The sequence below is a fragment of the Leptonychotes weddellii genome, chromosome 9 (assembly GCF_054177405.1).
Source record: "Leptonychotes weddellii isolate Sample4059 chromosome 9, ASM5417740v2, whole genome shotgun sequence".
Classification (NCBI taxonomy): Eukaryota; Metazoa; Chordata; class Mammalia; order Carnivora; family Phocidae; genus Leptonychotes; species Leptonychotes weddellii.
The window spans coordinates 37,148,739-37,171,435 of record NC_138377.1 but is presented as its reverse complement, the minus strand read 5'-3'; the positions used below and the strand labels follow the sequence as shown (position 1 = coordinate 37,171,435).

Genomic DNA, 22,697 nt, shown 5'->3' with positions numbered 1-22,697 from the left:
TAGTAGTATCAGTAAATTGTAAAGACCAGTTGATTAGCCTAATAAAAAAAGAGAAATTATTTAGTTCTTTAGGTCCTTACCTAGCTTATGCCTTCTCTGGGGCTTAGTAGAAAAATCAAAATTCTGTATTTGGGGTCAGTCTTACCTCCATTCTTCCTGCTGTGTATGAATAAAGCAAATATTAGAAACACATCTAGGCTAGTAAGCATCATGGGTGTCTCAGAGTTGATTGTGCTCTGGGACCTTTGGCTGTCAGGCCCAGGCCAACAAATTCACTCCCCCCGCCCCCACTCCCAGGGCTAATATTATTGCTTCCAGACTCCTCTTTCCTCCCGCTCTTGAGCTAAGGTGGTCGGGGGCTGTGGATGACTGGGTTCTTTCCAGGTAACAAGGCAGACCAGGTTGGGGAGCACGGACTAGTGGGGAGCACTGTTCAGATGCTCAGTGGGCAGTGCTGCGAGCTAGAAGGAGACCGAAGTTAGGATTCAATTTCAATTTGCAGGAGAGGGAACAGGGGCTTATGGAGGATCCAGTTCCAGCTAACCAGGTTCCTGACACACTGTGACTTGCCTGAATGGGTGTCGTCGGCACAGGGAAAGGAGCGCGTTTGGGTAAGGGGTTCAGAATTTGGACTGCGACAGACCTGGTTCGAACAGAGCTCTGCTACTCGGCGGCCGTGAGACCTCGTCCACACGCCCTCCCGGACCCTCGGTTTCCCCCTCGCTCGGCCGCCCGCGGGACCGGGCGTCGACGCGCCGCTCCGCACGCCTGCGGCCGGCGCACAGGAAGCCCCGAGGCCGGCATGGGCGCCGCGCCGACGCCCCCTGCCGGCCGGCCGGCTCCCCGCGCTCGCCAGCCCGCGCCCAACGCTCGGCTCCTAGACGCCCGCGGCCGGATGCCCTGCGTCCGCACCGTCCTCGGCCTCCTGGCGGCTCTGGCGGCCTGCGGCGCCGTCGCCTTCCTCGGTTACTGCGTTTACTTCGACCGGAAGCGGCGTGGCGACCCCGCGTTCAGGCGCTGCCTGCGGGACAGTGAGTGCGACGGCGGCGTGGCCGGGCGGGCGGCGGGCCGGCCCACGGGGCGAGGGCTCGGCGGAGCGCACGCGGGCGTCGGGATGGCTCCCAGGCAGCACGTGCCATGTTGTGTTTGCAGAAAGAAGAGCCCAGCAGCAGAAGGCTGCGGGACGGGGCGCCCAGGTGAAGTGCTTAGCGACGCCGAGGTGGCGTTATAGTGAGTAACCTCTGGGCCCGGGCCCCTTCTGGCTGTGCCTCAGGGGCCCCTGGCTGGTCTCTGAGCAGGCATCTCCCGCGGCCTCTGCCCACCCGCGCCCCGCCCCGCTTACATTAGGCCTAGGTGTCGTTTTTATTGTGCGGTTACAACAGAAAGGGAAGGAAGGAAGAACCACTTGGAATTATGAAATGGCCCATCCCATTTTAAAAAGAGAATTCTTGGGGACAGCAAACACAAACACAAAAGCCCTCCAGCTATAACAGACTGAAGCTGAAGTGACTGGCAGGGGAGTTGATAATTTTGGGTCAAGGCTTGTCCACTCTGCCTACCTTTAAAGACCAGCCCTGGGCATGATACCAGTGATGACGCCGTCCTGTGACTCTGGTCACCTTCCTGAACCAGGCTGAAGCAAACCACAGCATGCTTCTGAACATCACCAACTGCCCTGCCAATCCCTCGCCATGCCCTTTGCCAAATCGAAAAACACTGTTCAAAGCCTAGACAAGAAAGTAATTTTGCAACCTACAAAACTAGGTGTGTTGTAGTTAATTACAGTAGGATTTCTGGTATGTGTACTTAGGAAGCTGGGTAAAATACAGATGAGTTATTACAAGCATCTCAACCCAATTTCAATATGCCATGGATTTTTTTTTAATTGCCTGAAATTGTAATTCCATCTTAAGGTGTTGAACTATTATAAAGAAAATTGTGTTTATCATACCTTGGATTTAGAGATTAGGTTCAAGATATGCCTTCTTAAATAAAAATTAAGTAATTTTGATCAGTAACCCTATACCTTACATTCATTACTCATTGTTAAATATTTTGTGAATCTTTTAGTTGTGGGATCCAGCAAAGAATGAAAAATTGCAAGAACTTTTTCTGCAAGAGGTACAAATGGGACAACTTTGGTTATCTAGAGGTGAGAATGTAAATACTCTTTTGTAAGCATATATATATGTTGAAAAAATTTTAGATTGGTATTTATATGTCAAAAAACTTGGGGCACCTGGGTGGCTCAGTCAGTTAAGCCTCCCGACTCTTGATTTTGGCTCAGGTACGTTCTCAGGGTTGTGAGATTGAGCCCCATGTCGGGCTCCAAGCTGAGTCTGGAGCCTGCTTAAAATTCTCTCTGCCTCTGCCCCTACTCACCCCCACTCTCTCTCTCAAAGAAAAAAAAACAAAAACTAGCTAGATGTGTTAACCAACTTGCTTTAGTTAAAGAGATTTGCACTTGGTCACACTGTTCATCTCACCATATTATACATAGCATTCAGGTTTCTGTGGCAGTCTTGGGAATGAGCAGATGGAGAAGCAAAGCCAAATACAGTTAACACTTCATTTATTGTCAGGTAAAATTCTAAGTGAATGACTTTTCCAAATGACCCAAATGTTTTATGAATTAAAACTTAAAAAAATTTGAACTGTTTGGGCGCCTGAGTGGCTCAGTTGGTTAAGCGACTGCCTTCGGCTCAGGTCATGATCCTGGAGTCCCGGGATCGAGTCCCATGTCGGGCTCCTTGCTCAGCAGGGGGTCTGCTTCTCCCTCTGACCCTCCCCCCTCTCATGTGCTCTCTCTCTCTCATTCTCTCTCTCAAATAAATAAATAAAATCTTTAAAAGAAAAATTGAACTGTTTTATAAAAAATCTCCTGCATTCTTAGAGTATTCTTAACACAATAATTACTTATTTTGATGATGAAATCATTATAAATGACCATTCTTGTACTGTGTCTAACGTAGTGATGTATGTAGGGGCTACCTTGGACTTAATGGCCATCAACTGTATTTTGAATTATAATTTATCCCCACCGAATTCCACATAGTTTTTTTTTAAGATTTTATTTATTTGACAGAGAGAGACACAGCGAGAGAGGGGAACACAAGCAGGGGGAGTGGGAGAGGGAGAAGCAGGCTCCTGGCTGAGCAGGGAGCCCGATGCGGGGCTCGATCCCAGGACCCTGGAATCATGACCTGAGCCAAAGGCAGACGCTCAACGACCGAGCCACCCAGCTGCCCCTCCACATAGTTTTGAGAAGGCTTCACAATATCGTTAGATAAAATAATGGTAGATAATATAAATATTTTGTAAATGCTGTATGTAACAATCATGTCTTTGTTCTGGTATTAAACCCTGGAAAGAAAAATAATTTGTTTTCAGGCTTCTTTTGTAAGGGATGAATGATGTTGCTGGATAAATGAGCATGATACCCGTTTATGTATCTTTTTTTCAAGTGTTTCAAATTTCCTCCCATCATAGTGCCTGTAGCTGTTTTTGCTCTTTTGTCTTTTTTGAAAAGGTTTTTTTCACCCTGCACTTAAGAGGTAGCATCCTCCAGAATTGATGAAAAACAAAGTCAAGATCCTGGACAACTCATAGCAATACCCAAGATTTTTACTTTAATTCAGTGGCTTAATACCATGATAAAGGTTTTGAGAAATGAAAAAAAGTCATTGCACATTAATCATTATAATTTTAAGTTTTAGTGTTTTATTCAATACTAATCTTTTCTTCTGGGAAATTTTATAAATGGGCTAAATATATCTTAAAGATGACAAAATGGGGGGCGCCTGGGTGGCCCAGGGTCCTGGGATCGAGCCCCGCATCAGGCTCCCTGCTTGGCTGGGAGCCGGCTTCTCCCTCTCCCCCCCGCCCCCCCATCCCCCACTGTGATCTCTCTGTCAAATAAAATCTTTAAAAAAAAAAAATGACAAAATGAATAGTTGGAAATGACTTAAATGATATAAAAGGAGTGATTTTATACAGGGTGGTAAAGCATAAACTTTAAGGACCTTCATTTGCTCAAACTTCTTTGAAGGTTCTGGGAAGAGTCCTAGCAATTTTGTATTCATAATTTTATATTCTTTTTCTTAAAAGGGCCCCCCAGATGCCTGGCTGGCTCAGTACAGCATGTGAGTCGATCTCGGGGTTGTAAGTTTGAGCCCACATTGCAGATAGAGATTACTTAAAAAAAATAAAATCTTTAAAAAAAAGTGCCCCCCCATTATATAAATATAAACTAGACGCCTCACAGGGTGCCTGGGTAGCTCATCGGTTGAGGTCTGAATCTTGGTTTCCCCTCGGGTCATGATCTCAGCGTCCTGAGCCCAACCAGGAGTAGAGCTCTGCGCTCAGCACGGAGTCTGCTTCAATTCTCTCTCAATCAATCAATAAAATCTTTTTTTTTTTTAAGATTTTTTTATTTATTTATTTGACAGGGAGAGACAGCGAGAGAGGAACACAAGGAGGGGGAGTGGAGAGGGAGAAGCAGGCTTCCTGCAGAGCAGGGAGCCCGATGCGGGGCTGGATCACAGGACCCTGGGATCATGACCTGAGCCAAAGGCAGATGCTTAACAACTGAGCCACCCAGGCGCCCCTCAATGAATAAAATCTTGAAAAAAAAAAAAAACTGGGGGCCTCACAGAATTATTTCCTCTGGATTAATTCCTAAATGTGGATACTGCTTGGACATAAGGGCAATTAAAATAGCAAACCCTTTTGGCTTTAACATTTTTTGAATTGGGATAGTATAAATATGGAGAGAAAAAGTAGGAATTATAAATAAACAATTACATGATATATTCTTATTCACTTTATTTTTTTTTAAAGATTTTATTTATTTGACAGAGAGAGTGAGAAAGGGAACACAAGCAGGGGGAGTGGGAGAGGGAGAAGCAGGCTTCCCGAAGAGCAGGGAACCTGATGCGGGGCTCCATCCCAGGACCCTGGGATCATGACCTGACTGGAAGGCAGACACTTAACGACTAAGCCACCCAGGTGCCCCTATTCTTTTTTTTTTTTTAATTTTATTTATTTATTTGACAGAGAGAGACAGCCAGAGAGGGAACACAAGCAGAGGCAGAGGGAGAGGGAGAAGCAGGCTTCCCGCTGAGCGGGGAGCCCAATGCGGGGCTCGATCCCAGGGCCCTGGGATCATGACCTGAGCCGAAGGCAGACGCTTAATGATTGAGCCACCCAGGCACCCCGATGCCCCTATTCTTATTCACTTTTTTTTTTTTTTTTTTTTTTAAGAATTTCATTTATTTATTCATGAGAGACAGAGAGAGAGAGAGGCAGAGGGAGAAGCAGGCTCCCAAGGAGCAGGAAGCCCGATGCGGGACTCGATCCCAGGACCCTGAGATCATGACCTGAGCCGAAGGCAGACGCTTAACCATCTGAGCCACCCAGGCGCCCCTCTTATTCACTTTGTTTAAAAGCTTTCATGTAATAGTTCAGTTAGACTTAGAGGTGAAGATGTTACAAATACTGAGACTATTAAAACAAAAATTGCAAACTTGGTTTTTAAATTTTTTACCTCTGGAGCACCTGGATGGCTCAGTTGGTCTGTCTTCAGCTCCGGTCTGTCTTCAGCTCAGGTCTGTCTTTGGCTCAGGTCATGATCCCAGGGTCCTGGGATGGAGCCCCGAATCCGGCTCCTTGTTTTGGGGGGGGTCGTCTTCTCCCTCTCCCTCTGCTCCTCCTCCCTGCTTGTGTTCTCTCTAATAAATAAAATCTTCTTAAAAAATTAAACTTTTACCTCTTAAGGGTGATTAATTAGCTCTTTAAGGGTTATGTATGCCCATATTTTACTTAATGGAATTCTCATCTTGGTTGCTTATTTAAATCCCCACCAAACCCCAAACCAATTAAATCAGAATCTCTGGGATGGGACCCAGGTGTCAGTATTTTTTAAAACTCTAGGTTATTACAATACACTGTTTGAGAACTAGTGTTCTAATGCAATAATTTTTCACCTAGTTTTCTGTAATCCTTTTAATTTTCTCCACTCCTCTCTGCCACACCCCCAATTTTCATTACTTTGCTGTCAAATAGTATAGTCCCATAGCCATCTCAATTGTGGTTATGTCTACATAGGTCCATAGAGCCAATAATTTTGATTGAAATTTCTGATTAGCTGATTTGATTGAATTTATTGGTTGGTTGACTTGATCAAATTGATTATTGTTTTTGTGTCACATTAACTCTATCATCCTGAGAGGAGTCACTATTTTTTAAAAATCATTTATTTATTTGAGAGACAACAGGAAAGCATGAGCAGCGGGGAGGGTCAGAAGGAGCAGCAGACCCCCCCACTGAGCAGGGAGCCCGATACGCAGCTCAATCCCAGGACCCTGAGATCTTGACCTGAGCCGAAGGCAGACGCTTAACCAACTGAGCCACCCAGGTGCCCTGACAGGAGGCACTATGTTATCTTTCTTTAAAAGGTTCAATACAACCAAAGTATTTTGACCTAATGTGTCATCTCCATAAAGCTGTAATTTTATTAATTTAAAATAAACCTTTTAGGGCCACCTGGGTGGCTCAGTTGGTTGAGTGACTCTTGGTTTCAGCTCAGGTCATGATCTCAGGGTAGTGGGTTGGAGCCCTGCTCCGTGCTCAGCGGGGAGTCCGCTTGAGATTCTCTCCCTCTGCCCCCTACCCCCTGGCTTGTGCTCTCTCTCTAAAATAAATAAATCTTTAATAAAATAAACCTTTTAGTGAAACACTAGCACAGTATTTCGTCTAAGAAATATCCTTCTGATGGTTTTTCAGTTTACACTTAATACAAATCTGGGAAGCAATATTTTCTGCCCTTCATGCATTTTCTCTTCAGATGACCACGTATTTCAACCAATAAATGGGACATTATGTAACACCTGAAGAGAGGCAGCACACTGTGGTCTCAAGGTTCAGAAAATTAAGTTCAATTACTAATTTTGGCATTAATTAGTTCTGAAAATTTAAATCATTTCACTGATCTTTGCCTCAGTTTCCTGGAATGAAGTAGTGAGACTAAGTGATTCCATGTTAAAATTTAAACAGAAATTCTATGATTAATTTCCACACTACATAAATTTTCATTCTTTATAGCCAATCATCCTAAAATTCATCTTAAAACTACTTAGAAATCAAAGTTCATAAATATCTTTTCTTCTCCTAGCTATGTAATTCGTGTTACACTAAACCATTTCAAACTCTTTGGTAATACAATCTATTTTTTTAAAGTCTCGTTTAGCCAGAACATCAGGTGTTTCCTTTATATTTCAACAATCACACATGTAGAGTTAAAGATAATCTATCTCCTATCAGTAACAGCAGAAAACAATCTTTAAAATAAACACTCAATACCCCCCTCTTGCGAACCCACATTGTAGAACATGAGTATTTCTAAAGCAAAAGTGCACTTTTTAATAGTAATTTGGGTCATAAAATTATTCATCTTGCAGCTTGATCACAGTGAATCTAATTGACAGTTCAACATTTTCCCATTATAGTCTTTACTCCTTTTAAGACTTGTTTAAGTAGTCTGTAGTTTGATATGCTTTTTTTTATTTCAATACTTGGTGCTTTCATGGTAATTTGTGGAATGTTTATTTGGAAGAATGTTAACATTTTGCTTTAAACCTTATCAATCTGTTTCAGGAGAGCATCAGTTGGGGGTTGAACATCTCAGCAATGCCCTTTTAGTGTGTGGACAACCACAGGAACTTCTGAAGGTTTTCAAACTCACACTCCCTCCTCAGGTATTTGAGATGCTGTTACACAAAATTCCCCTTATTTGCCAGGTGAGCACATACTTAATTGTCTTTGCTAAATGTAAATAACCAGTAAATAACAGTAAATAACCATGTTAGGCTTGATTACGTAAAAATAGCAAAGTTTGTGTGTGGATGGGAGCTTTAAATAAGTAAAATTTCTGAATTTTTGGTTGCTTTTCTTGCCTTATGATGAAACAAGCTTATTTTTCATGTTCCTTTAACTACAGTGAATTGTATATTTTGTTGAGTCTTATAGATGTTTCAACATTTCCACTTTAAAGGTAGCACTGTTAATATTTTGTCTTTGTACCTTCAAAGCCCTAATGATTACTGACTGTAATGTCAACAGAGGCCTGTAAGTTAAATGGTATTGTTAGTTAAATGATGCAATAGCTTAAAAATTAGATGTAATACAGAAAACCATAATTTATCAAAGCAGAATAATACTTTTGGCTTCAAATATGACAAAACATAGAAATCACTTTGGTAATGGAAACATATAGGCTAACTTAGATTAGTGTTCTCTTAAGTGCAAGTTTAGATTGGTACCAAATGAAATCCACTCAGAAGCCAATTTACTAGTGGGTATTAGTCTACTTAACATTTACCAAATTTCTTGGTATATTTATGTATCAACTAGAATTCCCTGCAGATGCTTGGATTTGTTTTAGGATTCATTTAGCCATAAGACACTACTTTAACTTCAGTTCACTTTTTATTGCACTGATCACACGTCATGGATGAGAATACACTGTATAATGTTGGACTGAGAATCATTCATGTTGGACTCAGCTTTTGAACAAAACACAAAACACAGTCTCCACTAGAGCATACTAGTCAACTCTTACATATTCACAAGGTAGTCTCAGATGGAATGTTTCCTGTAGACATATGAAAAATATGGCTAAGATACGAATGTATAATGCCTACCCTGACACAAGAAGGGAGGCAAGAAACGATCGTGCGTTGAAATGATTAGCAAGTAACTATTTTATGTATTTACCAGCAATTTGAGGCAGACATGAATGAACAGGAATACTTGGAGGACGATCGTGACTGAAAAACATTTCAACGTATCCACAGTCCAGTCAGAATACTATGGTACTCTATATAGTATAAACAACTGCCCAGTGATATTTCCATTTATTTTACTTTTAGTAATAAAAAATTGTTTCTATCTCATACATGATTGAACACATATTTTGCTTTAAAATTAACAGTCACAATTGAAGAAACAATGGTTTATTTTTCTAATGAAATTACCCAGCTGCTGAATCTTAAGGCCTCAACAAATGTTGTATCTTATTATTTTCATTGAACAATAAGACCTCCTATTTTGATTATTCTCAGTAAATAGCAATTTTGTTTCTCCAGTTGTTTCCATTTGCCAAAGTTATGACAGACAGTTTAATATGGTGGCTACTGCTTTCAGGAGATTCTATCAGATGAATCCTCATTTCCATCACAACAGCTGCTGGCAATCTTTCATCAAAAGTCCATCCATTAGGACTTCTCTATCGTGGTTGGCCAAGAAGTCCTGCTTTGGCTGCCAGGGCTTCATTCTGCTGAATATGATATTCCTGAAATCTCATGGATATTCTTTGTGTCATTTTTAAATATTTCTGTAAGCAGTGTTCGGAACAGGTGGTCTAGAAATAAAAAGAGAAGATCCAAGAGGCAACACAGAAATATTAATTTTTAAAAAGTGCACGTACTCTAAATGAACAACCAGTGGGTGCCTTTCTTTTCTTTCAATAGATGAGAACTAAATGGTATGAATGAGTAGCAAGTCCATATAGCTTTCAATTGTTAGTAGTTTTATCCATTTACAAGAATTAATATATACTGAATGCCTACCAGTTTATAAGCACTAAAAACAATGATGGTATGTCCCTGACTTTTCCATCCCTCATTCTGATTGTTAAAACATAGGCCCAGGAGTAAGTTTGTTCCTTTTTAATGAGAAACTCCATTCTGCACATTCTTAAATTTCAACATTTCTTTTTAACAAGAATACTATACTTAGCATTTTTCAAGCTTTGTCATTTATTTAACAAGGACTTGTTGATTGCTGGTTATATGTTCTTGGCATGAATGTTGATCAGCATCTTACACTGGAGGAAGTTTATGTCACTTTTAGCCAATATATAAATGTTTTGATGAGGATATTAAAAATTAAGAGATCTCATAGGATTGAGTTTTCAGAGTCCACCTATGCAATATGAGCCGCCATATTCAAGCTCTGCTTTTTCCAAAATTAACTTGAGTTGTCAGGGTCAGATAGAAGAGCCATATCAAGTTTCTCTAGCCAGGCCATCTTGACTGAAAGCTAATTAGTAAGAATCTTTCTTTGCTATGGAACAGTAATTCAGCAAGCCCTAGGCATCTTATAAAAAAAAAAAAATCTGCCATGCTACAGTATATATGACAGGTTGTCATATTAAATTTGTGATCATTAACTTCAATGCCATGGGTCCCTGACTGCTTCAGTTCCTCTGAGCAGTGGAACATATTAAGTAACCCAAATTCCTGTAGTAACTAGGAACAAGGGAAATGGTTAGAGGCATCCCATTTCTATTGTTTATGACAGGTTTAGAGAATTTTTAGTGGGCAACACTTTTCATACCTCTTCAGGTTTTACTTCTCTTGTTGTGAAGTCTTTAACGCAATCCAAAAAGCAGGTTTCTGTAAGTTTATTGTAGGTTCCAAGAAATTCCTTAAACTACGAACAAATCAGAACATTCTTTAATATTTGGTTTTTTAAAGCAAAGATGTTTTGAAACTTTAATTACTGATGTTTTGTATTTGGGGAAAATACCCTGTAATACTTGAAATCAACAGTTCTTTCACTAACTCAAATGGGCATAATATGACCTGCATGGTATGATCTACAAAATATAGTCCAATTTTCTAGTTGAATTCATTCCTGGATATCTGAAAAATAAATGTTTCATATCATTTAAAATCCATTTTTGGAAATGAAATATGAAGTTATTTTGTGAGATCACTGACTGACATGGTTGTACCCAGTTAGCCTTAAATTTTTTGCAAAATTCTTTTTTGTTAATTGTAATACCTTACCTGTTTTATCTGATCAGATTCTGGTATTTGTGCAGCCATATTCTATTGGTATGTTTATTAGTCACCTGATTTAAAAATTAAGAAAAAGTTTGTCAGTCTCTGAACAAATATTTTTAGGCTAGCTAATAAGTTAGGTAATTAAAACAGGAAGAGTTTATGAAAATAAATGAAACAAAATTTACCTGAAATTACTAATGGAGTATGTAATTATATCCCCCTCTCCACAATCCCCTAGGTCATTAATGGCAATGAAGAACACTACAGTTTATAGAATTAGATTTTTTAATGCTGGCTATAGGCTCCAAAGGCCCCCTCTATCTAAATCTCCAGTTTTAAGACAGCTTGCTCTATTACCTTGCAAGGTTACTTGTTAAAGCCTCGTTCCTAGTAAGGTTTTAAGGGAAACCAAGAGATCTATGGTGTCTTCCTGCAAGTACTTAACTATTTTAATGTAACTTTGACCTGTGATAATAATGATTCTTTTACTATCTCTACATAAATACAAAGTTTCTATTAATTGTTAATAAACACCATCCACGTGGGGCGCCTGGGTGGCTCAGTTGGTTAAACTCAGACTTGTGATTTCGGCTCAGGTCATGATCTCATGGGTTGTGGGATCAAGCCCCATGTGGAGCTCCATGCTCAGTGGGGAGTCTGCTTAAGATGCTCTCTCCCTCTGCCCCTCACTATCCCCCCCCGCTCCCACACTCTCAAAAAAAAAATCATAAGACATTAATAATACAGTACTGTAAAAAATCTGCATATAAGTGGACCTATGTAGTCCAAATCTGTCTTGTTGTTCAAGGGTCAACTGCATATGTTTTTACCATATAAGCTACCTGAAAAATACCATCAATTAACTGAAGATCACAATTTTTCAAGTACTGCTGTGCTATTATAAAATACCACTAACCAGTCAAAGAGAAGATTCTATATTATACAATGCAGTTTAGGACTTGTGCTTCTGGGAAGATGGAGCAAGAGATGTGTTTTTCCTTATTCTTCAAACTAAGTACAACTAAAAACACTGGACATGACATAAAACAAACATAAGACTTTAAAAAGGTGGAGAGAATAAAGTATATTGGCCAGGGCCCTTGGGACCTGAGAAACAAAACAGTGGGGAATTTCTCTCTTTTTTGTCTCCTCTATCACAGAGTTGGAGCTGAAGAAGCCAGCAATCTGCAAATGCCAATGGGCACAGTCAAAACCCCCCATCTCCCCAAAGCTGGCCCTATCTAGCCAAAGGGCCAGGAAAGGGGAAGCCTATAAGATAGAAAACTTTTAAACAATAACTGTGTACTCCAGGCAAACAAAAACACTGGCCTGTATCCCCCATCCACCCACATCAACATAAGCCAAGTTAGGAGCCTAGACTTCCACCCTTACTAAGCTATAATGAAGCACTCAGTCCCCCACACTTCAGAGAAGGGAGATTTGGAAGCAGGGACTTTCATCCTTACTGGGCATTAATGAGGGCTCCCCCAACCCCAACAAGTGTCAGTGGAAACAACATGAGGAGTCTGGACTTCTACCTCAATTGGCAGTAATGGGTTACCCTTCTCTCTTCCCTCTGGGTGGTATCAAAGGAGGCCTTTTTGAGATCCAAGGCTTGCATTACTGTCCTGTGGTAATGAGTTCACATATCCTCTTCTGGTGTCAGTGGGGACCATGTGGGGAGCAGTAATGAGGCACTCCAGTCCCTCTCCAGTCCCTCTCCTACCAGTGGAGGCCTGCTGGAGAGCCATAACTCCTCCTCTCTTGCCCAGCAGTACTGAGGAGCAGACCAGCCCCATATACCTTAAGTGACAGAGTGAGGCACCTGGACTTCTATCCTACATCTAGTAGTAATGAGGCAGCATGCCCACTCCCTGACTTCTGCTAATGGAGCAGTGGCAAAAGGAGCCAGCTAGAAAAGGTTTAAACAAGATCTAGAGCCTCATAACACAGTATGCAAAATGTAAGTTACAATAAAAAAAAAAATCAATCATCATACCAAGAACTAAGAAAATCTCAAACTGGGGGCGCCTGGGTGGCTCAGTCATTAAGCGTCTGCCTTCAGCTCAGATCATGATCCCAGGGTCCTGGGATCGAGCCCCGCATCGGGCTCCCTGCTCCGCGGGGAAGCCTGCTTCTCCCTCTCCTACTCCCCCTGCTTGTGTTCCCTCTCTCGCTATGTCTCTCTCTGTCAAATAAATAAATAAAATCTTTAAAAAAAAAAATCTCAAACTGAATGAAAAAAGATAATATATATCCAATATTGAGATGACAGATTTCAAATTATCTGACCAAGATTTTAAAATGGCTATTATAAAAAATACCTCAATGAGTAGTTATGAATATGCCTGAAACAAACAAGATATTAGAAGAACCAAATGGAAATCTTAAGAAGTGAAAAATTAAATAACCAAAATAAACTGAACAGATAGAATCAATAGCAGAATGGGGACAGAGGAAGCAATCAGCAAACCAGAAGATAGAAAATAGAATGAACCAATCGGAATATTCAAACAGAAAAATATAATGAAAAAAATGAACAGAGTACCAGGGAACCTATATGATGTAACAAAAGATCAAATATTTGTTTCAACAGAGTCCTGGAAGAAGAGGAGAAAAGAGCAAGGCTGTAAAAGTACTAGAAGAAATAATGGCTGAAAACATCCCAAATTTGGCAAAAGATAAATTTATGCATCCAAGAGAAGCTGAATGAATGTCAAAGAGCATAAACACACAGAACTCTACATCAAGATACAGCACAGCCAAGCATCTGAAAACTAAAGACAAAAATTTTTGAAAGTAGCAAGTGAAAAAGTAACATCTTACCTACAGGGGAAAACAATTAGGATGACATCAGTCAATCCAGAACCTGCATCCAGAAAAAATACACTTCGGGAATGAAGGGGAAATCAAGACATTCTCAAATGAAGGAAACTAGAATTTGTTGCCAGCTGACCTACCTTAAAAAAAGAATTAAAGTTCTAAACAGAAAGGAAATGATAATAGGATACTTGGAACATCAAGAAGGAGGAAAAACAGAATAATAACAAATATGAGTAAGTGCAAAACACTTTTCTTCTCTTCTAAAGTGTCCTAAACTGTTTGACAGTTGAAGCAAAAATTATAAAACTGTCTAATGTTGTTTTAAATGTATATTAATAAATATGGTAAAGGTAAAGGGAGGTAAGGTTTCTATACTTCACTGAAACTGGTGTTGACACCATTAGACTGTGATAAGGTATATAAATATCATGAAGTAACTAGAGCAGTCACTAAAAAGGATACATAAGGAAACATTCTCAAAAATACTATAGATAAATCAAAATGAAATTCCAAAATATATTCATGTAATCCACAGAAAGGCAAGAAAAACAGAACAGAAAATAAAAAATAGCAAATTTAAGCCCTAATAAAAATACATTAAATATAATTGGTGTCAATATTCAATTAAGAGAGACTGGTAGAATGGATTAAAAAACATTACCAACTATATGCTGTCTCTAAGAAATTTTTTTTTTTTTTAAGATTTTATTTATTTGACAGAAACACAGTGAGCGAGGGAACACAGCAGGGGGAGAGGGAGAAGCAGGCTTCCCGCTGAGCAGGGAGCCCGATGTGGGGCTCCATCCCAGGACCCTGGGATCATGACCTGAGCTGAAGGCAGATGCTTAACAAATGAGCCACCCAGGTGCCCCTCTCTAAGGAATTTACTTCAAATATAATGATACAGACAGGTTGAAAATAAAAGGATAGAAAAAGATCTATCATGTAACCAATCAAAAGAAAATAGTGGATATATTAATGTCAGACAAAGTAGATGTCAGAGCAAAGGAAATTACAAGACAGAAAGGGACTTAAGGATTAACCTACCAAGAAAACACAGCAATCTTAAATGTATACGCACCAAAGAAGAAAGTTGCAAAACAGAGTAGAACTGAAAGGAGAAAGAAACAGATACAGTTGGGGACTTCAACACTCCTCTCTCAACAATCAATAGAACTAGACAGAAAATTTACAAGGATATAGAAAAAAAATACTATCAACCCACAATCCACATTTATAGAACATTTTACCCAATACCACAGAATACACATTTTTATCAAGTGCCCATGGAACACAGACCAGGATAAACCATGTATCCTGGGCCATAAAACTAGCCTCAACAAATTTAAAAGAATTGAAATTATACAGAATGTGTTCTCTGACCACAATAGAATCAAACTGGAATTCAGTAACGGAAAGATAACAGGAAAATCTCAAACATTTGGGAAATAAACTACTTCTAAATAATCCATGGGTCAAAGAGGAAGTCTCAAAGGAGAAAAAAATCATTGAACTGAATGAAACTGCAAATACAACACATCAAAATTTGTGGGGCACAGCTAAATCAGAGCCGAGAGGAAAACTGACAACTAACTGCATATAATAGAGAAAAGTAAAGGTCTGAAATCCGCAATCTAAACTTCCACTTCAAGCACTTAGAAAAAGAACAGAATAAACCCAAAGCATGTAGAAGGAAGAAAATAATAAAGAGCAGAAGTTAATGAAAATGAAAACAAGTGCAACAAAAGTCAGTAAAACAACGAGCTGGTTCTTTGAAAAGATTATAACAGACAAGCCTCTAGCAAGAGTAAAAAAAAAAAAGAAATCACACTATCATTATAAGGAATGAAACAGGATACATCACCATAGACCCTGCAGACATCAAAAGCATAATAGCACAACAAACACAGACATAAAAATCCTTGACAAAATAATAGCAAATGTAATTCAGCAATATAGAAAAATAATTATACATCTTGAATAAGTGGAGTTTACTCCAGAGATGCAAGACTGTTTCAGTATTTGGAGAAAAATCATGAGATACATCAATTGATGCAGAAACAGCATTTGACAAATTCAACACCCATTCATGATAAAAACTCTTTGAAAATAAGGAAAAGAGAACTTCAACTTGATAATGAGCATCTACAAAAAACCACAGTTAATGGTAAAAGACTAAATATTTTCTTCTAAGATTGTGAGCAAGGCAGGGTATCTGCTCTTACCACTCTTAATATACTGCTGGAAGTTCTACCCAGTGCAGTAAAGCAAGAAAAGGAAGTAAGACATACAGACTGTAAAGGAAGAAAATAAAATTGTTTCTCTTTGCAGATGACATAATTGTGAACTTAGAAAATCCCAAGGGATCTACAAAGAAACTCTCAGAACTAGTAAGTTCAGGAAAGACAGGATACAATATAAGCGTGCAAAAAATCAATTCTATCTCTAAATACTTGCAGTGAACACTCAGGCAATGAAAAGTACAATACTATTAACAATCACTCAAAAAAAATTTAGGGGTAAATCAAAGCATGTACAAGACTTGTATGCTGAAAACTACAAAATGCTGATGAAAAAAATCAAAGACCTAAATAAATGGAGAGACATACTGTGTTCATGGATTGGAAAATAGCTAAAACAAATTTAAAAAAAAAGAATAAAATGGGGGAAATCAGTCTACCTGATTTTAAGACTTATTACAGAGCTACAGTAATCAGTATTGTGTGCTATGGGTGGAGTGGCAGACACATAGATCAATAGAACAGAGAACCCAGAATTAGAGTCACACAAATATGCCCAATTGATTTTTTTTTTTTAAAGATTTTATTTATTTATTTGACAGAGAGAGACACAGTGAGAGAGGGAACACAGCAGGGGAAGTGGGAGAGGGAGAAGCAGGCTCCCCGGCTGATCAGGGAGCCCGATGCAGGGCTCCATCCCAGGGCCCTGGGATCATGACCTGAGCCGAAGGCAGCCGCCCAACGACTGAGCCACCGAGGCGCCCCGCCCAGTTGATTTTTAGTAAAGGGGCAAAAGCAATGAAATGAAGGATAGCCTTTTCAACAGATGGTACTAGAACAACTGTACATCCAAAAGAAAAAATTTAACCTCACTAAGTCTCTCATTTATATATGACTTATATAAAAATTAACTCAAAATGGATCAGGAACTTAAATGTGAAACATAAAATTATTACAATTTATAGTGACAGGGGCGCCTGGGTGGCTCAGTCATTAAATGTATGCCTTCGGCTCAGGTTATGATCCCCAGGTCCTAGGATCGAGCCCCACCATCGGGCTCCCTGCTCGGCCAGGAGCCTGCTTCTCCCTCTCCCGCTCCCCCTGCTTGTGTTCCCTCTCTGGCTGTCTCTCTCTCTGTGTCAAATAAATAAATAAAATCTTAAAAAAAAAAAAAAAAAAAAAATATATATATATATATAGTGACAACACCAAATGCTGGTATGTGGAAAAACTGGATCACTCAGATATTCCTAGTAGTAATATAAAATTGTGCGCTACTCCAGCAAACAGGTTGGCAGTATCTTAGAAAATTAAACATGCGGGGTGCCTGGGTGGCTCAGTTGTTAAGCATCTGCCTTTGGCTCAGGTCATGACCCAGGGTCCTGGGATCAAGCCCCGCATCGGGCTCCAGCCCCGAATCAGGCTCCCTGCTCAGCAGCAAGCCTACTTCTCCCTCTCCCACTCCACCTGCTTGTGTTCCCTCTCTTGCTCTGTCTCTGTCAAATAAATAAAATCTAAAAAAAGAAAAAGAAAATTAAACATGCAACTACCGTATGACCCAGTAATTGTATTCCTTGGCATTTATCACAGAGAAATAAAAACTTATGGTCACACAAAAACCTGTATGTGATTGTATATGGAAACTTTCTAATAGTCAAAAACTGGAAACAACCCAAATGTTCTTCAGTAGGTGAATGGTTAAACTGGTACACCAGTACCATGGAATACTACTCAGCAATAAAAAGGAATGAGTTATTGATGCACAAAAATTGCATAAATCTCTAGAGAATTATGCTGAAAGAAAAAAGCCAATTCCAAAAGGTTTTATATGATTTATATAACATTCATGAAATGACAAAATTAAAGAAATGGAGAATATTAGTGATTGCCAGGGGTTAAGGAGGGGATATAGGTAGGAGGGAAGTGAGTATTGCTATAAAAAGGCAAAATGAGAGACTTCTGTGATGGAAATGTTCTGTATCTTGACTGTATCATCAATATCTGGGTTGGGATAGTGTGATGTTTTGTAATATGTTAGTTACCACTGTGGAAAACTGGGTAAAGGGCACAAGGTATGTCTGCATTTTTCCCTACAACTGCACGTGAATCTACAATCTCAAAATAAAAAGTTTAATATAAAAAAAATGAAGTTGCCCAGCTGTCTACTCCCTGCCCAAGAACAACATTCAGTGGGCAGTGTAGGAAGTGTTAGCAAACGCTCAGAACTAGACTTCTTTCGGCTTCTCACTCAAAAAACAGCCTGAAAATATCCAAGAACTGGTAAGATAACTTTTGTGAAAACAGGTATTAAATGAAACACTGTTTTGCGGGAACTTAAAATAAAAAATAAAAGGGCGATTACCCTAAAGATACAAACATAGGGATCCGAAGGGGCACCTGCACCCCAATGTTTATAGCAGCAATGTAGATGATAGCTAAACTATGGAAAGAGCCCAGATGTCCATTGACAGATGAATGAAGAAGATGTGGTTCTCCTTCTTCCACTCCTCCTGCTTGTGTTCCATCTCTCACTGTCTATCAAATAAATAGATAAAATCTTAAAAAAAAAAAAGTGCATTATGGAACAATAGGCCTCTAGCTGAAATGAGAGAAGTTCATCCGTAAGACCGTGATCCTTTTGAATTGTATAGTGCATTCACTGTACTTCAGGACACTGGTGTTTCTACACCTCACACCAAAAACGTTAACAGATCTGATTTTCTTATAAGAACCTTAGAAATTTGCATGTTCACTGATTGTGATGTCAAAATCCCGTTCTTTTTCCTATTCCTTTCACTTCTTCAGGTTAAAATTAATATATAATCACTTTTTAACTAGAGTTCCAGAAAGGCAGAAGATATGAAATCTTTAAATGTTAAGTTTCAGAGACTGGTAACACTGTGCTGACTCTACCCCACTTGCCCCTTAGTATACAACTCATGGTGACAAATGATGGTTGTTATTGGGAAGTCTTTGATAACACACAGATGAGAAGTGCCCCAAATGTTCTTGGTATGAATCTTATTTAAAAATTATTTTCTTGGGGGGTGCCTGGGTGGCTCAGTCAGTTGAGTGTTGGACTCTTGGTTTTGGCTTGGGTCATGATTTTGGGGTCATGAGATCGAGCCCCGTACCTGGCTCTGTGCTGAGTGTGGAGTCTGCTTCAGATTCTCTCTCCCTCTGCCCCTACCCCTGCTTGTGTGCATGCTCTCTAAAATAAATGGATAAATAAAATCTCTAAAAAAAAAAATTATTTTCTTGGTATTATTTTTAATATACAGTCATTAATAGTATATATCTCTTCCTTTAAAGTTTATGAGTAATATTTCTTGAGAATTTGGAAAATAAAAGAGAAATAGTTCTATTCAATACCGCTGTTAACATTATGATTTTCTTTTCTCTAGTCATTCAATTATATATATATTTTTTCAAATAAGTTGAACTAAGAGCTAACAGTTTTCTCAAGTCCGCCTAAGTCTCCAAAGCTCTTCTGTGTAGTCACCAATATCAAGATTATGGTATATTTAATTATAGGCACTTGTTCCTAGAAAATATTGGAGATAACTGAGTGAATGATTTTCATATTCAGTTGCTAGTTTGGGGTCTTCTAAGTCTTGGGGCATTCTGTTTTATAGTTAATACTAAATTATGCTGACTGACAAAGTCCAACAGCCACACAAACCACCTGATGATGAAACAGGTAGAAGCAATGTGGCTGCCCTTTGATTTAGTCCTAGTTTTCAGCTATTACAGCAAATGTCTGTTATTGTAGAAACATATCCTATCAGAGGTTACCTTATGGTTATATCCCTGAAACCTGCAGAGGGAAGGAAGGGATAAGAAAGTTCTAGAATCTCTGGCTTAGGTCTTGGGAATGATAACAATGCTAAGTTATTTTTGTGTCAAACAAAATATAGAATAAAACTAGGGAACTTAAGAGTAAAGAGAAATCTTATCCGTCATCAATTCAAACCTTTTCTGATGCATGAGTTTTCCTTTTGTTCCGGAAAATTAGTTGTCCAACCTTTGCTTGAATGTTTCCAATGACTGATTTCTTACCTGAAAAATGAGGGGATTACAATTTGACTGCTGAGGCCTCTTCAAGCTCTAAAGCTATTTGACGAAATCTAAACTTCTGTTGGCTAAATTGTTTTCGGTAAGTGAAATTAGTTTCCTCAGTCTATTCTGAGGTTACAATTCCTTAGCATATGTGTTATAGGTATTAAGAAGTACTTAACATCCTAATCTTTCCAGGTAGTATGTTTAGATAAACACAAAAGGACAAACAATTCCCAGAAATTTTTGAAAACAAAACGAAACAATCAAAGGACTAGGATGTGACAGGGGAGATGCCCTCCATTTCTTTTTTGGAATCATATGCAGATTTGTACCAGGTCTGGAGCCAAATTTCTAATTCTGTTCAAACTTACAATAAGTGATTCTTCTGATGTCCTTGGCCATCACCATGATAACTGACCCTAGTCTCTGCATGACTGGTACTGGTAATTGATAATCTTGTGAGTCAGGCAAGGATCATGAATGAACGATAAAACAATGGGTGAAAGATGGCTGGGGAACAGGATATATCCAGGGTCTCAAAGTACCTCCATAGGTTACTTATCACCAAAGGAAACCAGTCCCTTTACATTGGAAAGATCTGGCAGTCACCACCGTAACCAATAAAGACACAGTATCAACTATGTAGTATTCTTGCCAAAAATGTTTGATCTGATTCTGATCATGAGTGAATAACTAGGAAAATCCACAATGTGGCACAATTTGTAAGACAAGTAGACTAGACTTTTAAAAAGTTAAAGTCATAAAAGGGGTAGAAGGCTGTTCTAGATTAAGTGACTAAACAGTCCTGACAACTAAACAATGTGTGAACTTTCGACCTTGAATCAAAAAAAAAATTTTCTGTGTTAAAAATAAAGACATTTTTGGGATAGTTGAAGAAATCTGAATGTTACCTTATTAGGTGTGATAATCTTACTGTGGCTATGTAATACACTGTTCTTAAGGAGATACATGCTGAAGAAATTAGGGTTAAAGGTCATGTCTGAAACTTACTTGCAAACCAGGCAGCAAAAAAAGTGTAACTATTTATATATGTACATATGGAGGTATAAGAGTTGGGAAAGAGGAAGTAAATAAGTAAAGATGTTAACAATAACGCAAAAGACATAAGAAAACTTTGTGAGCCATATTTTTTGTTTCAGGGCTATCATTGTCTTTGATAGGTCAGATTTCTAAATTGATCTGAACTTATCTGATCGATGCAAAATATGGCTCTGCCACGTCCCTTTGCTTTAGATTATTTGCAGCAGGTTTAGTAAGTTATGTCTGATAACTGGCAACCCCAACTCAACTTACTACTAATCAAGGCAAAAAATACTTTTGAAAGATTACTGCTTTTGGGTTTAAAGCATCGCTTCCAGGCCTGAAGGGTGAGCCTATAAGCATTGGACTAGATGGGGGCAAGACTACTTGAGTTTTAACCCCAGGTCTGATATGAAAGCGGTTTGTAAGATCCAAATCAAATAATTTATTCAAGTCATTTTAGTAAGTTTCTATGCCTACCCTCACACCTTAGAGACTACAGAGGGAAGGTCACTTTTTCTTTCATATTTGTTTCACCTAGAAAATAAGGGAGTTAAGTCATCTTCAAAGTCTGACATTGTTACTATATCTTTTAATTCACCTACATTATAAAACAAATTGTGAACGAACAGGTACCTAGTAAGAGCCCAATAACGAAGAGAAAAATGTAACTGACATAAGAAATAATGACAGAAATAATTACAGAAATTTATCAAGAATAATTAAAAGGTTCTCCAAAGCTGAGCCCCTAAGGTCCCTTTTAATTCTAAGATTTATTTTCTATGAAAGTAGACAGATGAGATACAGAAATAAACTGTTATTTAACTTTACAGCAGATTACATTTTTTGTTTTGATTAAAAAAAACCCCTTTAGTAATGCGTGAAGGGAAAGGTCTAAACGTCCTCAAAAATTAGCATATCAGATAAGGGGTGTGGGGTCATGGCATTCTGTCTAGAGACGATTTTTCAGTTAAAGGAGGGTCTCCTGTCTGTGAGCTCAAGGTCACCGCGTGGATGCTTCACATTTAACTCACTGTTCCAAAACAAGACCCTTACTCCCCAAACCCGGATTGGGGGTGGCTCAGGGCTTCAAATTCCGACCCTCGCCCCAGTGATACGGTCTCCCGGCAGCTCCCAAACCTGCTTTGGGGACGCGCTGCCGGTCTCCGCACTCCCCCCACCCGGTCCCACGTACACGCGGCGGCCTCCTCCAGAGATCCCGCCACCTTCCCAGAGCGTAGCCTGTTGCCCCCCGCCTGGGAACCCGAGATTCTTAAGGGCAGAGAAAAGAGACCATACTTAAGCACAGGCTCTCGCATCCGACACCAGTGCGAGGCTGGGGGGCTGCGCTGCCAGTCGAATCTAGGGGCGGAGGGTCTGGGTCAGGGCGGGCGCCGCAGCCGCTGGATGGGAGAGAACACGTGGGAGAGGCGATGTCAAATAGCCCTTAGACTTTAAGACGCGGATTCGTTACAACGCCGGGAACTCTGGAGGAAAAGCCGCTCTCTCCAGTGAATTCTAAAATTCTCTAAGGATTAAATTTTGTAATTGTATGCTTAGTCATTGCTCTCTATTCCTGAATTCCACGCCAACAACAACCCGAATCTGTCGAGAATTTTTGTAAAACTAATTTACTTAGTCCCAGGTCCCTAACGGTCTCCAGGAGCTACACCGTAAACAGTCCCTA

General features: G+C 39.5%; 2 protein-coding genes across 4 annotated transcripts; one reads left to right on the top strand and one right to left on the bottom strand.

Moving 5' to 3' along the window:
- Positions 1–893: 893 nt before the first annotated feature.
- On the top strand, positions 894–8,829 carry TOMM20L (translocase of outer mitochondrial membrane 20 like). Its single transcript, XM_006744009.3, has 5 exons — positions 894–1,031; positions 1,153–1,196; positions 2,071–2,152; positions 7,654–7,796; positions 8,776–8,829. The coding sequence occupies exons 1-5, from the start codon at positions 896–898 to the stop codon at positions 8,827–8,829; spliced, it is 459 nt and encodes a 152-aa protein (XP_006744072.1). The 5' UTR covers positions 894–895.
- Positions 8,466–22,440, bottom strand: TIMM9 (translocase of inner mitochondrial membrane 9). Of its 3 annotated transcripts, XM_006744008.3 has the most exons (5): positions 22,310–22,382; positions 19,884–19,969; positions 10,851–10,915; positions 10,396–10,491; positions 8,466–9,418 (listed from the first exon to the last, which is right to left on the bottom strand). In XM_006744008.3, exons 3-5 carry the CDS (start codon positions 10,887–10,889, stop codon positions 9,284–9,286), a joined length of 270 nt encoding a protein of 89 aa, XP_006744071.1. In that variant the 5' UTR covers positions 10,890–10,915; positions 19,884–19,969; positions 22,310–22,382; the 3' UTR covers positions 8,466–9,283. The 3 variants fall into 3 exon arrangements, with proteins under 3 accessions (XP_006744071.1, XP_081686580.1, XP_081686581.1); XM_081830454.1 differs by lacking the exon at positions 19,884–19,969 and having other exon boundaries at positions 22,310–22,440; XM_081830455.1 differs by lacking the exons at positions 19,884–19,969; positions 22,310–22,382 and adding an exon at positions 13,674–13,695.
- Between the last annotated feature and the right edge of the window lie 257 nt (positions 22,441–22,697).